Genomic DNA, 18,142 nt, shown 5'->3' on the forward strand with positions numbered 1-18,142 from the left:
ACAAGCTAGCGGAGCTAGATGCGAGCAACTGGCTGTTTGAATGTTCCTGTTTGCCTATGGAACAGAGATTGATCTTCACCATGTGCGCGTTGCTGTGGATCATTCATAAACAGTGCTGAGAATAAAGCAACTAAGTTACAGAGAAAGGTTGAACAAGTTAGGTCTTTCTTTGGAGCGCAGAAGGTTAAGGGAGGACTTGATAGAGGTCTTTAAAATGATGAGAGGGAGAGACAGAGTTGACGTGGATAAACTTTTCCCATTGAGAGTAGGGAAGATTCAAACAAGAGGACATGACTTGAGAATTAAGGGACAGAAGTTTAGGGATAACATGAGGGGGAACTTCTTTACTCGGAGAGTGGTAGCTGTGTGGAATGAGGTTCCTGTGGTGGAGCTGGTGGAGGCAGATTCGATTTTATCATTTAAAAATAAATTGGATAGGAATGGAAGGTTATGGTCTGAGTGCAGGTAGATATGACTAAGGGAAAATAAGTGTTCGGCACAGACTTGAAGGGCCGAGATGGCCTGTTTCCGTGCTGTAATTGTTATATGGTTATATGGTTAATAAAGAACTTGATACCATGTGGTTGAGGCAACTTGCATCAATGTGTAAGTTGCAGTTGAGCAAACACATGGAGAAAGAAACCCATGCAGTGGAATACCCCTTTGCTTAGCATAAACATTTGCTTAGCATAAACATTTCAACACAAAAACATTTAAAGTTCAGCATGAATGTTAATTGCATTCCAGAGAGCACCTGTATTTAATTCAGTAGTCAATTTAAATATAACCATATAACCATATAACAATATGGAAACAGGCCATCTCGGCCCTACGAGAACAACCTTTTTTCCCCTTAGTCCCACCTGCCTGCACTCATACCATAACCCTCCATTACCTTCTCATCCATATGCCTATCCAATTATCCAATATCCATGACTTTTATTTTCTCCTGGGACTAAAAGTTGAATTTGTTCACAAATTAACTGTGGGGATGTTTGAATACACTTTCACTTTTGAAAACAGAAATATAAATAATGTTACCTTCCACATTGTTTTTTTTAATTTGATGGGGGAAAAAAAAGATGCATTTGAAATGCATTCATAATTTAATGTTTGGATAGTGTTTGGTATGCTTGAAAAGACAATCTTGCCTGTGTCCCTCACATCCTTGTGAATAATGTACATTTCCAAAATCAACATTAATATTTCATTAAATCTACAACAAATATACTTTTAATGCAGCAAAAAATTACAAGATGCTTCATAGGAGCTTGTAAAGTAACATTTGACAGCTAGGGGCAAGCTTCCAGTGGGATAATAATCAAAGGACTTGTCCAAGGTTAGTACAATAGGGAGATTTTAAGAAGAAAATGTAAAGCAAAAAAGGAAGATAGGTAAGTTCAGGGAAGAAATTCTAGAATTTGAGGCCTTGGATAGTTTTGTGCACTATTCCACCGGTCTTCCCACAATCTTAAATAAAACTATGCTGTGCGCCACAGTGGCACAGCGAATAAAGCTGCTGCCTCATGGCCCCAGAGACCTAAGTTCATTTCTACTCTTTATCATGTTTGCACTTTCTTTCTGTGAACACTTGGGTTCCTCGGTTTTCCAGTTTCTTCCCACATCCCAAAGACAGGCTGGTAAATTGGCCATTGTAAATCAAACCTAGTGTTAGGTGTGCTGTAAAATGTGAGGGGGGTTCATGAGAATGCAAAAAAAAAAAAGAATGCTACATTTTTAGGAAAAATGGGCTGTTGATGGTCAATGTGGACAACATGAGCTGAAGGGCTTGTTACCTCACTGTAAGTCATTGTTGTCAAAGCTATTAGGGGACATTTTCTCACCAATAACCTAAACTTTGATACTAACTTTGGATTTGATAGGACCACACAGCTCCATAACTGTTTGCGCCATTGAACCAAAAATGAATTCCAAGTTTTAACTAATTTTTGACGTCACCTTTTGAATGAGTGTGTTATCGAGGAGAAATTAAGCCAATACCATGTTGACTTTTCTCTGAATGGTATTTTAGGTTTGGGCCAAATATAGCATGACTGTTTTGAATGGTCTAGTTCAGTCTTGAAGAGTTGTGAAAGGGGGCACTGATGAATGACTGGGCTCTGCGGAGGCCCAATGTTGATGACTTTGCTGTTCTATCTTTAGGAAAAAGTTCTGATGACAGACATGTAGTTGACAGTTGAAGAGGTGAAGGATTTGACAAAGGATTTGTTATGGGTAAAGTGGTGTTACCTGTGTTCATGTGCAAATTCAAGTGTTATTGGGTGATGTGAAGAAATTTAATGTGGCTGGTGGATGAAGGAAAGATCCTAGGTAAAGATATGAGATCGGGAAAATAAATCATTGCAAATGGCCACTGGATGGCAAGACTGGAACAAGGATATTTTTAAGAGCTGTTATGGGCAGAAATCTGATTTGAGAGAAAATTTGGCATGAATTTAGGAGGTCTGGACTTTGGAGTGGATTATGGTTTTGTGCATAGACCAGTAGTTTGCAAAAAATTAGGTTATTTTTTAGGTGAGCTGGGGGAGTGGTGGATTGGAATAGAAAGTAAACATACAATATTATGTGCTAATTGGCGATGAAGAAGCAAATTGGTAATGTAGAGATATCATGATGAAGGGGCGACCAAATAGTTGAAACTGCATTTTGTCAGTTTGGTGCGTTTTCTTCCCAAAGATATGACTGGAATCAAGTAAAATTAGTAGGGTCAATTGGGTAAGGATAAGCAGATGCAAGGAAATAACCATTGATAACTTCTTATGTGATTAACACAGGGTGGTCGAGATATCACTTTCAAGTTGCCATGTAAATTGGTTAAAGAATGTGTTATGGAGGATGAGATTAAGGGAGGATTTTAAGGAGGGGAACATTGAAGGAGGTAAAAATTGTTAAGGGTAAATAAGTGGTACCAAGGGAAAAAAGTAGAGAAGAAACAAAATTTAGCAACTGAATTTTTAAGGTATTTGCGTGCATGTTAGACAATAATTTGAAATCATAATCGTACTTTATTAGTCAAGTATGTTTTGCAACATATGAAGAATTTGATTTGCCTTTACAGTCATACTATTAAAAAGCGAACAGAACACACAAATCCATTTTAACATAAACATCCACCACAGTGACTCCTCCACATTCCTCACTGTGATGGAAGGTGAAAATAAGTTAAATCTCTTCCCTTTGTTTTCCGGCGGTCGAGGGGGTCCTCGAGCCTTCTGTTGAGTGGACGATCTTGATTCCCTCAGCCAGCGGCGGGCCCTCCACGAACAAACTCCTGCATCGGAGGGATCTCAGCTCCCTGCGCCGGGCAATCTGACCCCGGGTCGGGGCTAGTCGAAACCTTCTGCGTCGTTTGGAGTTCCCGACTCGGTCTCTCCCGAGACTGTGAGTTCCTTGATGTTAAAGTTCACAGGCCGCAGTTGGAACATTGATCCCGGGCAAGGAATCGGCCCCGATGGTAAGTCCACGCCCCGCGGTGCGGTTCAAAGGCAGTCCCGAGCAAGGCCTCCAGATCCATGATGTTAGGCCACAGAGTGACCGTAAATACGACCCGGAAAACAATCGCATCTCCGGCAAGGTAAGAGACTGAAAAGTTTTCCCCGACCCCCTCCCCCACCCCCCACATAACAACAAACCAGGGAACATTAACACAAATTTTTAAAACTCACTAAAAATAACAAAAAAAAGCCGAAAGGACAGACAGACTGTTGGAGAGGCTGCCATCGCGGCGCCACCCGGTAGTCAATAAGGGTCAGATATTCCAAAAATAAGAAGATGTAGGGAGATTAGGAGGTAACCTAAGATATAATTCACTCTTGACAGCCACATGTTCAAAATTACCAGTTAAGTTTCACTATTTGAATACGGGTTGTCAGGTGAGGAAGCTTGGAGTAAAGGGGTCAGTGACTGTAACTTTCCCCCAGCCATATTTTTGTCAAAGTAATTCAGGCATTAATCTCAGCAAAACACAGAACCTCACATGGAATGAACATTCTGATGGAAAAGGATGAGAGGGTTATGGTGGGGAATGGGTTGTTGATGATTAATGCTAAAGAGTTGGAAAGGAAAAAGATTGGCAAAATAATTGTATTATCAGAGTAGGTTGACCTATTTTGTTGGGTAAGTGTTTGAAGAATAATAAGAGAAGCTCGGTGGAAAGTTGCAGGTTTAGACAAGATTCCAGACGAGCAGTGACAGGAGAATGACGAAGTTGGAGTACTGAAGGCATTGATAGGGATTTGGGAATACTGCAGACTCAAGAGAAGAGAAGCATGACATCAGTTTATATGCTAACTAAGTGAGAAGAATACCAAAGTAGATACTATCTTTACTGTACTATCTCAGCCATCATCCAAAAAGTGCCCGTGAATAGTAACGAGAAATACTGAAATTGCAATTGTCCTGGTTAAGGATATGTATATTGGGCTCACAAAAGGCCCATCTTTGTTTGGCTTTGCCGACTGTGCCCACCAGAAGGTCCGTAACAAGTTTAAATAAGATGTAGAACGAAGCTTGGAATGATAATCTTGGCTTGATTTTTTAGGCTAAATGTGTTTCACTAGTGAAATGAGTTTTGAGGCATTTGTTTGAACTTGAGCAGATGGGATGTGTCTATACACTTCAGAATTCATTATGCTACTACCATCAGCTGTTGTATCATCAATGACGATACGTGTGCCAGTGCCTTCAGCAGCGATACATGCCCAGGCCATAACACCCCACCAATCGTGTTTCACAGATGAGGTGGGATGCTTTGGATCTTGAACAGTTTGTTCTCTCCTCCATACTTTGCTCTTGCCATCACTCTGATATGTTAATCTTCGTCTCATCTGTCCACAAGACCATTTTCCGGAACTGTGGTTGCTCTTTTAAGTACTTCTTGGCAAACTGTAACCTGGCCATCCTATTTTTACTGCTAATCAGTGGTTTGCATCTTGCAGTGGAGCCTCTGTATTTTTGTTCATGAAGTCTTCAGCGGACAGTGGTCATTGACAAATCTACACCTGACTCCTGAAGAGTGTTTCTAATCTGACGGACAGGTGTTTGGGGATTTTTCTTTATTATAGAGAGAATTCTTCTGTCATCAGCTGTGGTGGTCTCCCTTGGCCAGCCAGTCCCTTCGCGATTTGTAAGCTTACCAGTGCTCTCTCTCTTCTTAATGATGTTCCTAAAATTTGATTTTGGTAAGCCCAATGATTGGTTGATGTTTCTAACAGTTTTATTCTTGTTTCTCAGTCTCATAATGGCTTATTTGACTTTTATTGGCACAACTTTGATCCTCGTGTTGATAAACAGCAATAAAAGTTTCCAAAGGTGATAGGAAGACGGGAGGAAAGACTAGGTACTGAGAGCTCTCTTATACCTGCATTAAGGAGGCAATTAAACACACCTGAGCAATTACAAACACCTGTGAAGCCATGTGTCCGAAACATTATGGTGACCTGAAATGGGGGGACTATGTATAAACACAGCTGTAATTTCTACATGGTGAAACCACAATGTATAAAAATGGCTTTTAATAAAATCTGACAAAGTGCACTTTAACCATATGTGATTTTTTTTCTTCTACAAATCTCAAATTGTGGAGTACGGAGGCAAATAAGTAAATGATTTGTCTTTGTCTCAAACATTATAGAGGGCACTGTATACGAATTTATGATGTGTGTAGAACTAGAATGAGTCTACATATATCAGCAATTTGGAAATCATAACAATGTAATGAATAAATTTGATATTGGACTGGAGACGTGAATTCCAAAGCATTAATTCCAAATGATGACTGTAAATTTAAGCCAAACAAAATATATGCACCAAACTTAAAATTATTTCCATTTTAAAATACTAAAAAGTGCCTTAGGGCAGATAAACAGATTGCTTTAAAGTGCAGATGATTGCAGACTTTTTCCTTTTAGAATGCACTAAATATGTTCCTGTTAACATCATGACATCAAGGGAAAATTTGTAAGTGTTTTGTCATCCTTTAATGTGGTTTTCTGATTTTAGATCGGATCAGAATTCATTAAAATGTTTCTTGCAGCTGCACATGATCGTGTTCCAGCGTTTTAAAAAATAAAACTATTGTTTATAAAAACTGGACTGATTCAGATTGAACAATTAAATCAGTAAAGTCTGAGATTGGACTTTCAATTCAGGTTGTGTTAGTGATTCTCAACCATGTTGATGTTGTTGATCAATATTTTTTTCCTTGCTTCTGGTTGAGATGAGCGAGATGTCACACATTCATAGTGACTGCAGCACTGCGAGGTTGATAGGGAAACTGATGTTCCTATGGGAAGTGATATATGTGATTCCAGACCCAATGCAAAATGGTTGACTCTTAACCACTATTATACAATTATATATAAAATGGAATGAGCATAAAACTAGACAAACTACCCAACATCATCACGCCAATGTTACACTGAGTCCAGTTAACCTTGCAGAATTCTTCTTGTGAATATTTTGTTGGGAGAGTTGTTTCACAGGAAGTTGAGCAAAAGTCTTGCTTGCTCATAATTGCAGAAATGTACGTGACAAACAATATTCCAGATTGCTTTATCTTTATCCCAGGTTGGCTCTGACTCACCAACGGTGTTGGTGATGTATTGTATGGAAAGGAGGGTGTAGCATATGAAACTCTCACATCGTGAGGTTGTCTCGAACTTTGAAGCTGACTGAAAGAATTATTGTTATCAATAAATTGAGTAGGTGTGCCATGGAATGATCATTTTAGAAAATACCATTTCATGAATAAATAGTTCGGGGACATCCCCAGGTTAACATTGTGTTCTGTTTCTGAGTATTGTTTGTAACCCAATCTGTTCACAAATCATAAATGACCCATCCTACAGTATATTTAACTAAAAGCATGGGCTTACCAAAGGCAAGGTATAATTAAAACAGTGCATTTAAGTGAAGCAGATATTTCCAAGACCCGAGTTCCCGCTTGACAAAAGATGCCTGCAGCCCTTGGCAGTTGCCAATGCATCATTCCCATCTCCCATGTGCTCATTTGTATTTACTGGATGTTCGTAAATTAGGCTTTTGTTACCCAAGGGGATTGTCAATACAGGTTAGTTACCAGTTAAGCTGTCCAACACCGTTTAAAACTATGTGAAAATTGTTGCTGCAGTTTGTTAAAGTATATGCCCCTACTTCTGCTTGGAGGGGGAAAGTAGAATGCATTGCACAATGAATTTACATTGCTGATAAATAATTGTGAACCAATATATATGCTTTGCACTTAATAATTCCACAGCAAACTAGTAAATCTCAATTTTGACCTAATGCACTCTTGAAGTGAAGAATATTTTTAAAACATTGTTATGTAAAATAAAGAATTTTCACAGAAATTGTGCACTTTGTTGGAATGTGTGACTATCTGCTATAGGCTGCAAAATTCAAAATGTCCTTTGTATCAAGTACATTTATTCTATATTTTTAACTATTTTATTTGGAAATGTAGTTTTTTTGCAGGGATTTGTGAGGAGCAAGTTTGTACTTGTTATTTTTTCTCCATAACTTTGTGACTTTGTGAAATAGAATTTAGAGAGGAAAATAATTTATTCTAAAAGAATAGAACTGTCAGAAACTACAATGAAGTCATGTACATCAAAATAATCGATATTACTAAAAGTCTGATCTTGACCACTTCCTGTTGTTCTGTATATTGATTTTAGAAAAAACGTTGCCACTTACGGCTGTGATTTTTGGCCATCTTACTCAGAGCCCCTCCGCTGTGCAGGACGAGGATTTTTCCCATCGATGAAAAATAAAAGAGTTATTAGTGTTTAAAAATGTTGAGATCCTCTCTCCTGAAGGTCACGCCCCTTCCGGAGGGACTATAAAACCCGGATGTGTTGAGTGCTTCAGTTAGTCTTTGCAAGATGGGGAAGCGAGTGGGTCACGTCTCTCAGTCTGAGCTGTAAATAACACTGAACACATGTCTATTAAACTGTGAGCATTGTTTTACTGAAGCACAGACCTTTAGTGCCCTTAATGTGGTTGGTTTGAAGTGAAGCACAGCAAGTGGCTGTTGGTGGTGGTGGTTGGTTTGCAGCGAAGCACTGCAAATGGCTGTTGGTGGTGGTGGTTGGTTTGAAGTGAAGCACTGCAAATGGCTGTTGGTGGTGGTGGTTGGTTTGAAGTGAAGCACTGCAAATGGCTGTTGGTGGTGGTTACTTGACAGCTTCATGTTTACACTGTATATTGATTCTAGATAAAACGCTACCACTTCTGGCTGATTTTTGGCCATCTTACTCAGTCCCCCTCCGCTCATCAGGTGCAGAGGATTCTTCCCAACAATTAAAAATAAAAGTGTTATTAGTGTTTAAAAATGTTGAGAATCTCTCTCCTTTCAATCACGCCATGAAGGCCATGCCCCTTCCGGTTGGAGGCGGGGGGGATTATAAAACCCGGAAGTGTGGGTGTGGCTCAGTCTCTGCAAGATGGGGGAGGGAGAGGTCACGAATCTGTCTGAGCTGTGAATCAACTGAACACACTGAATGTCTACTGAACTGTGAGTGTGGTGTTTATGTGGTGTTTTGTGTGGTTTTGTGGTGGTTTCAACCTGCTTGAAATGGCATGAAACTGCACTTGCCTTTGGTGGCCTTGCACCCTGCTGGAAATGGCATGAAACTGCACTTGCATTTGGTGGCCTTGCACCCTGCTTGAAGTGGTATGAAACTGCACTTGAATTTGGTGGCCTTGCACCCTGCTTGAAATGGAATTTCAAGGAATAGCCGTAAGTCAACTGCCAGCCCACCAGTTGTGAATGAACTGCCAGCACATCAGGTTTGAGTGACTGAGCTGCCACCCCAATAATCCATTTAGCCCACAATGTCCAAACTAGTCCTTTGGAAACGAGTCCCTTCATCCCACAACACCCATACTAGCCCTGCAGAAAGCTCCCCCCACTGGCCACCAATATTGGAATTGGCGGTGAGGTGGAATATTGTGTTGGGGGACCAGCCCTCCTGTGTGAACATGGGACCCAATGGGTCTCACTTAGTCTAGTATCTTCTAAATATTAGAACTCTGTTTCATCATGCTTAATTAAATGTGTAGTGACGTGAATAAATTTTATGCAATTGGTTATCAACGTAATTTTCATTTTGGATTATGAGTGCAGTGTGAATGTTTTGCCTGCATAAACTCAGCTTTGGATTGAAATACGTTTTCAATTTTCAATTATTCAATTTTGAAATTTTATTCATACTGATGTCGTGCCAACATTATTTTGATCAGTTTAAATACAATGTGATGAGATTAAGTTCTTGATTCCCTCAAAATGGAAAATACCAGCTTTCAGAGCAGAATTGGTGCATCACAAAATTGTGTTTGTTTGGTGATGTTCATTTGGTTTGTCTTCTCCTTAGGTCACCCTGTTGTGGTTTCTCAGCCTACAGTGGTGCAGCTTCAGCCACAAGGCATTCTTAATTCTCATCCTGTGATAAATGTGGATGGTGGAACCAGTCCCGTGGGCACAGTGCCGGTCAGAATCCTGACGCCAGCCAACAGCAGCATAATGAATGAAAAAGTTTCAGTGACAAATGCAATTATTTCAACTGGGATTAACAATAAGAAGCAAGATGTAAGTTTCACTTTTCTAATTGTTTTTTTTTTTGCCTCAGCGATGTACCTACCAGGCTATTTTCTACAATTGTTGACATTTCTGTGCAGATGAATTTTGCAGATTGCATACATTGTGCACGCACAGATAGAGGTGATGTGGTTGTTCCGTCTCAACCTGCTCAAAAAGAAGCCTCAACCCCCAATGTCTCTTCACTAACCTTCAATTCCTTTTGTAAACTCTTATAAGGATGGGTCTTAAAACATGCATACCATTGGCCAGCTGCATTTTGCAGTAACAAGATCTAACGGTCCTCTGAGCAAATAAATCTGTTTTGAATTCTCAATTGGATTTATTTGAATCTTGCTTAAAATTAACCCATTTTACTTTTTACTTGCCTGAAAATGAAGGAGAGAGTTAATTATGTCTGTCTGAGTTACAGCTATTGGGCCTTCAAACAGCTTAAATTAAGATGCCACTTTTATTTTGAAATTTACTGATGGGTGTCCTGTTCAAATGTAGTGAACCCAAAGGTTTGCAGAGTACTAATTTTGGAATAATTGCCTGATTGCTGAATAAATCTTAAGTGAAAACATGAAGATCTAGTACCATCTGGATCTTAAAATAAATGCAAATTAATGCAAAGTTGATTTTCTCTATTCACATGGTTTTGTGGTGTATTAAGGGCCTGTCCCACTTATGCGATTCTTTCGGTGACTGCCAGCACCTTTCATAGTCGAAGCAGGTCGCTGAAAATTTTCAACATGTTGAAAATCCAGTGGCGACCAGAAAAAGGTACGACTCTTTGGGCAACTACTCACGACCACACAGGCGTCACCCCGCGACATGTGTTTTTATTTTGCAAGTTGATCTAAAAACAAACTAATGGAGACATGCAAATTGGAAAAGAAAAGCTAAATTAATGCATGCATTTTGTTACTTCAGTGGCAGTGATGTAAAATGGCACCTTTTGCAGTTGAAAATTGAACCTGAATTTGGAGGCGCAGGCCTCTGAAGCAAAGTTTTATTTGGTAATGTTTGGTTCTTCAATGCTCAATTGTGTTACCACGGGTTTTACATACATTTTCTGTCCAAACTACTGTTCATGGTCAGTTCATGTTTAGTTTCTAAATAGGCCCTTCGGCCTCCAGGGTGAGTCCAAGCTGGCCATTGATCACCCGTTCACACTTGTTCTATCTTAGTCATTGTTGATTATCCAGGAAAAGAGGAAGCGTGTTTATAGATGGCATTAATTGCTGATCAGGAAGCAATTAAATGATCTAAGGCTGCCAAATTTAGGAATTTGTAGAGAAGCATGAAGAAAACCAGATGAGGGATGGATTTTATTCATTCTGTTCCGATTTTAACATTTTGAGCCAGATGCAGTGGGTCTGGTTGTTTAGTTTGAAAAGGAAGCAGTAAAGCAAAAGAACAAGTCCTCCAGCCCACAATGTCAGCGCTCAACATGATGCCAAGATTATCTCTTACCAATTTGCATATAATCCAATTCCCTCCACCCCCTGCATATCCAGATGCGAATCCAAAAGTCATTTTGTATCCTGTTTAATTTCATTTCCAAAACAACAAACCTTAAAGTGCAGTATTTCCACAGTGGAGTGACAAAGTTAATTCTAAGAACAAGTCTCGGATTAAGGCTGGAACCTGTGATCCTCTATGCCAGAAAAAGGAATGCTAGCTTCAAGGCTGCCATCATTTGCTAAGTATATTTGGTTTTTGCTGTTGTGCAATCAGGCCTTATTATAATACTGGAAAAGCTGGTTCATATTTGAATTTATTTCGATCATCTTTCCACAGGTAACATTTAAGGAGGGAGAGTTGAAAATCCTAATTGTATTTTTCTCTTTTATGGCCTTGTTGGATTACTTTTCTTTATTACCTCGTATTCTTTGGAGACATCATGTAGAATACCTCGTTTGTTGAAGTGACATTTGCCTATGTAGGAGGCAAAAGTACCTGCTCACTGGGCAATGGGTTCTCTAAGTCTAACAAAGCAGCATCACATCAGCAACCCTCTGTTGGCGATCATGTGCCGCTGAGCACAATGCTTCTGTTGTTCATCCTATTTCCTTCCCAAACACTACCACCTTGAGTCGTGCAGTGCCCTCCATAATGTTTGAGACAGACCCATCATTTATTTATTTGCCTCTGCACTTCACAATTTCAGATTTGTAATAGAAAATATCACATGTGGTTAAAGTGCACATTGTCAGATTTTAGATTCTGTGATTTTAGATAAAGTGAACATTGTCAGATTGTCGGGGGGGGGGGGGGGGGGGGGGGGTGGGGGACGACGACTATGTATAAACACAGCTGTAATTTCTACATGGTGAAACCGGGTCTTTGTACCAAACATTATGGAGGGCACTGTATAAAGTTCCAAATCCTTCCAGTCCTGCAATTCTGGCCTCTTGCTCTGCCATTGGTGATTATCCATTCAGTTTCTTGGGCCATAAACCTAGAATTTATTTGACATAATGTGTCTTGCTCTCTCTCTCTTCCTTTTGCCTATTGTTTATAATCTCACCCAGAGTAAATGTTTGGTCTACTCTCTTGGTTTCACATTTTCTGGTTCATAAGCACGAAATAAATATATTTGTAATCAGATTCCTTGTTGAGAACTGTTTATGTGAGATCATTTGCACCTTTGATGAGAAGAAGGTGCTTGTGATTCCATTGAAGGCCTGCGGGAAATGGGCTTAAGATGTTGTATTGACGGACTTCTTAAAGGTTGTGAATGCAAAGCTTGTTCCACGGTTTCAGTGTTGCATCCAAATTTGTGCATTTCATCCAGGCGGGAGCTTTGATGTTTTGCTGTGGTATTTGGTGGAGATTTGGGTATGCTGTTATGCTGGCACTAATTTGTGACAATTGTTCAGCTGGTCAGTTCATGGTGTTGACAGGCATTCTCTATTTTCAAATAAGAGATTACAAAGTGGTTTGGAAGAAGAACCAATGAGCAGGGTGTACTGTCAAGCCAGCAAAAGGAAATGCCAAGCTACCAGTCAGAAACATTACCAAGAAAGTAGATTTTAAGTTTCATGTGGTATGTTTCTGTAGCAGCCTTTGAAAGGTGCTGCCAGGCACTTTTGGAAATGAACAAATAAAAACTTAAATAGTGTTCTCTTGTTCATCATTTGGGTTGTACTCTTGATATTGGTAAATAATTTATCAACATGTTTGACAGGTCCGGATCAGAGAATATGAACTTTGCATTAGACCCCATTAGTTTTTAGATAGTTTTAGGCTCGGCTCAATTGAATACTCGAAATTGTTGCTGTGATTTTCCGTCAAGTAATGAGTCTGATATGAAGTTTGTGCATTTCTATGCCAATTAACTAGTTTAATTTGGCCTGTTGACTGAGCACACTGGTGGTTTTCTTTTGCATGTTCCTCTGGTTTAGTTTTGTAAAATTGAAGAGGGAATAAAGGGTAAGGCTAATATGTGTCAGAGACCATCTGTGTTGCATTTAAAAGAAAAACGATCTCAATCCATTTGCCAATATGGCACTGCAGTTATGATTTAAAGAAGTAAAACCTTTTTGTAATTGGTTTTTGAGTAACTCTTCAAAATGTTTTCAGTTTAAACCGTGATTTTACTGAGTACATTGTAAAGAAGGCACAGTGATCTCAGCGAGAGCAGATTTCAATAGGTTAAAATAATGAGTTGAGTTTGTGTTATGGAGGTCAGAAACCTGCTGGTTCATTAGGCCTTTCTTTCACAAAGTGATGACTGCGGTCTCATTGTGTTAGCATTAAGTGCTGAATTTGTAATGTATTTTTTAAATATCATCAGCTTCCTTTTTCACTGATGCATTTTAATGGCCGATCTATTATCTGTAAGTCCTGAGGGAAGCAATTGATATGAGGGAAATGGGTGGGTAGTGCAAAGATATGTTCTTTTACTACAAAATCTTTTGGTCTCCAGAGAGGAGTGGAGATGCAAAAAAATATCCAGATCTTGACATGAACACATGCCTGGTTTGTGAGAATGAAACCATGAAGTAAGCAAGCAAAACTTTCCCATAAGAATAGCCAATATTGGATATCATAATTAAAAAAGTATAATAATGTGATGTCAGTATTTATTTCTCATCAAGTAAACTCCCTCAACCTTGCCACAATAAATTCCAATTAGTGGAGATGAAGTGACCTGAAGGCGTTTTCTGTCTGTCTGTCTTTATTGACATGAAAAGACTATTCTTGACAATTAAGCATGAAAATAATCATCTATGTCTTTTTCAATCTTTTTTTTTTAAATGAGCCATAAAGTAACAGTTGGCTGGTTGGCTTTGGGCCTGGAAAATGTGACAAGCTCTGAATTGTAGAAATTGGGTGTGGCTGACACCAAGAGGTCCAGGTCTCTGAGCTGACTAGAAATCATGGTGGTTGCTCGAGATCATGCCTTCTGGCTTGGTACAAGCTCTGTCTTTGTTTCATCTATGCTTTTGGTAAAGATTTAATTGATGACTGCCATTCCAGAGAGATTGTCTGTACATGAAATAAAATTGAAAACAAAATAGCCCAGGCCAGCTCTGGGAATAATGATTATTCCCTGAGGGATATGATGGACAGGGAGAGCTGTGTAGGTCTTGAGATGGGCTGCTTAAATCAGACCAAGTTGCTCGTGAGATTTCAGAAGCATCTACCGAGTGATGGAGACAATTATCACATGATAAATCGATGAGGGTCATAAATATATTGTATAAATTATCATGCTGATCAAACACTTGACTCAGACTGTTGGAAAACTTGGCAACTACAACCACATAAAGTGCTGGTGTAACTCAGCGCGTCAAGCAGCATCTCTAGAGAAAAAGGATATGTGACGTTTTGAGTTGTGACCCGTCCTACATAAAAAGTATGGAATCGACTTGATGGACTGATGAATGGCCTAATTCTGCGCCTATGTCTTATGCCTTGTGGAAAAGGCACAAATTAATTTAAATATTTTCAGCTGTCATTTTTATGTTCTCATACTTTTTTAAAGTTAGCTGGAATGCCTAAAATCTTGATGCAAGAGCAACATTAGAAGATGGAAAAGCATCAAAAGCAGACTTCTTCCTCTGCTTTTGAAGCTGAGGAAGAAGTCTGTATCTCTCTTGTGTCTAATCTGTGGATTCAATGTCTCCTAAAAATTGTATTTCACAATCCCTGCTACCATCTGCTACTCATGATGGTGAATGGACTAAATGTACAGCTGGATGTTTTCCAGTGCAAGAAAGTGCTCTAATAAACATTAGTGACTCATTTATGAGATGTGATCAGATGAGATTAGTTACCTTCCCTGAGTTATTAAAGGAGAGCAAGAATAATGAAAGCAGGACTGAACAAAATTGGTATCAAAATAATAAATTAATTTGTTGAATAAATATTGAAATGTATTTGTTGTCAACTAAATACTGATGTGATTCTATAATGGATAAAACACTACACTAGCAAGATCAGTTACTGGCAAAAACCTAAGTTGTGCGTCTAACTGTTTCCACAAGATTTAAAAACTTGGAGGAGTGACAGGCAGATTACATGGATACATGGCAGAGAAACATGCCATTTGGCCCAGCCAGTGTTTTTACTCTGCTCTGGCCTACTCCTGTCTATCTTCATATAAATAAACAACATGACTGTTAATTATTACACACTTTGCAATGTTGTCAGCGATCTCCTAACTCTTCGAATTGCTCTCTTTGGTGAATCGGTGGGGAGAGTGGGGCGGTGCAGGGAGTGGAGGTGTACATTGGTGTGGTGCTTTATTGGGATGGAAGGGTCAATAATTGGGTGCAACATGGTCAGTGCAAGAATAGACACCTCTCAGATACATATTACAGTTCTACCCATATATCTGAACACAACTATAACATGAACAGAACCCAAAAGGTACCAGACTGTAATATACACAATATTGTGTATTGCGTATATATTACACAATATTTGTGTAAATATTTTACACTATTATTATGTTTTCACTACAGTGTAAATGTTTCTTCCAACAGAGCTGTCCTCTTCTCAGTCTGGTACTTATATTCCAGTGCACCTCAAAATGTGTAACCAGAAACTTGTTAAACCTTTTCCTTCAAAAACTGTGAAGCTTTTCTGAGAAAGGTTATAAAAGCTATTAGTTGTTATTGGAGCATAAAACAATCCACCATAGGAACATTCCCATTGGCCCACAATAGCCACGCTGAACAAGATGCCAACTTAAACTGAACACCTCAGCCAGCACATGAGCCATATATCTCCATTCTCTGCATTTCCATGTGCCCATCCAAAATCCAACCCTGGCAGCATGTTCCAGGCACTCGGCATTCTTTGTGTGTAAAAAAAAAAAAATAATTTGCCCCAATTTCTCATTTGCCACTTTCACAAAGGTATGCCCTGTAATCTTTGTTATTAACATCCTGAGAATAAAATTGTGACTATTTACCTCATCTATGCCTATCATAATTGTGTATACTTCTAGCAGTTCTTCCCTCAGCCTCCAATGCTGCAAAGAAAATAAATCCAAGGTTGTCCAACCTCTCATAGCTCATACCCTTTAATTGAAGCAGCATTTTAGTAAATCTCTCCAACCCTCCACATTGTTCCTGTAATGGGGGTAATCAGAACAGCACACAGAACTCCAAATGCAGTCTAACCAGTCCAACATGATTTCCTGCCATATTATTCCCTGGAATATCTCTTCTTCACTTCTTAAACAAATGAACAACATGGGCTACTCTCAAGTCCAGAGCGGCCTCGCTTGTGACGAGGGAAGATGCAAAAATGTTTGTCAAGGCCCCTGCAATTTCCTCTCTCAATAACCTTGGATGAAAACCCCTTCATGTTTTCACCTTAATGCTCTTCGAAAGGCCCAGCAACACCGCCACCTTCATCACAAACTGTTCTAGTATGTATTATTAAAGAGATGGTGAAATGGAGGTTCTGGATGCATGACAAAATAAAGATTAACTCTCTTGCGCATCATTAATTGAGAAATGTCATGTTGTTTTATTATTTTGATTACCTGTTCAGTGCCATCCCCGAGTATTCTCGGGTCGGAGTATACAAGTGAAAATAAATCTTAGCAGTGAACAGGTTAAAGTCAGCATAATGGTAAATTGATTGAAAACTAGATTCAAGTCCATTGCGATCATATTCCGACTCTTGTCAGCAGTCAGTGCCTGAAACCCAAGATTCAATTGTGAAATATTGCATTTTGATGGATGGACATTCTTTTGTGATTTATGAACATTTGGGCAACTTTACAAAGAATGAAACCTCCCACTCTTTCAGCACTGAATGATGTGTATCCTGTGTTAATATGAAGACAAGAGACGGACCTGTTGATCTCCCTCACTGTATTAAATGGTATGGATCATTCAGCTTCCAAGTCTGTGAGTGAGAAGAAGTAAAAAAAAAAAAAAATTGGATGCTGGAAACACTCATAAAATGAGTCGGTCTATGTGGAAAGAGGATCAGTCATGATTTCATGTCTGAGATCCATGGTCAAACTGGGCAATGGAGCGATGCAAATTACTTTTGTTTATTAGCTTGAGAATAGGTAGTTTAGTATATTTTGGAGATGCAACAAGTAACCATAGAAACATAGAAAATAGGTGCAGGAGTAGTCCATTCGACCCTTCGAGCCTGCACCGCCATTCAATATGATCATGGCTGATCATCCAACTCAGTATCCTGTTCCTGCCTTCTCTCCATACCCCCTGATCCCTTTAGTCACAAGGGCCACATCCAACTCCCTCTTAAATATAGCCAATGAACTGGCCTCAACTACCTTCTGCGGGGGCAGAGAATTCCAGAGATTCACCACACTATGTGGTTTTCCTCATCTCGGTCCTAAAAGATTTCCCCCTTATCCTTAAACTATGACCCCTTGTTCTGGACTTCCCCAACATCGGAAACAATCTTCCTGCATCCAGCCTGTCCAACCCCTTAAGAATTTTGTACGGTTCTATAAGATCCCCCCTCAATCTTCTAAATTCTAGCGAGTACAAACTGAGTCTATCCAGTCTTTCTTCATATGAAAGTTCTGACATCCCAGGAATCAGTCTGGTGAACCTTCTCTGTACTCCCTCTATGGCAAGAATGTCTTTCCTCAGATTAGGAGACCAAAACTGTACGCAATACTCCAGGTGTGGTCTCGCCAAGACCCTGTACAACTGCAGTAGAACCTCCCTGCTCCTATACTCAAATCCTTTTGCTATGAATGCTAACATACCATTCGCCTTCTTCACTGCCTGCTGCACCTGCATGCCTACTTTTAATGACTGGTGTACCATGACACCCAGGTCTCGTTGCATCTCCCCCTTTCCTAATCGGCCACCATTCAGATAATCTACTTTCCCGTTTTTGCCACCAAAGTGGATAACCTCACATTTATCCACATTGTACTGCATCTGCCATGCATTTGCCCACTCACCCAGCTTATCCAAGTCACCTTGCAGCCTCCTTGCATCCTCCTCACAGCTAACACTGCCCCCCAACTTCGTGTCATCCACAAACGTGGAGATGTTGAATTCAATTCCCTCGTCCAAATCA

At 39.6% G+C, this 18,142-nt stretch overlaps 1 protein-coding gene across 2 annotated transcripts in view; it reads left to right on the forward strand.

Moving 5' to 3' along the window:
* atf6 (activating transcription factor 6) overlaps positions 1 to 18,142 on the forward strand; it is a 214,308-nt gene that overhangs the window by 31,788 nt on the left and 164,378 nt on the right. For both annotated transcript variants that reach the window (XM_055641983.1, XM_055641984.1), the window contains exon 7: positions 9,396 to 9,610. In XM_055641983.1, coding sequence (XP_055497958.1) covers positions 9,396 to 9,610 — 215 coding nt within the window. The remainder of the gene's footprint in view (positions 1 to 9,395; positions 9,611 to 18,142) is intronic.

Source organism: Leucoraja erinacea, chromosome 10, assembly GCF_028641065.1.
Source record: "Leucoraja erinacea ecotype New England chromosome 10, Leri_hhj_1, whole genome shotgun sequence".
NCBI lineage: Eukaryota > Metazoa > Chordata > Chondrichthyes > Rajiformes > Rajidae > Leucoraja > Leucoraja erinaceus.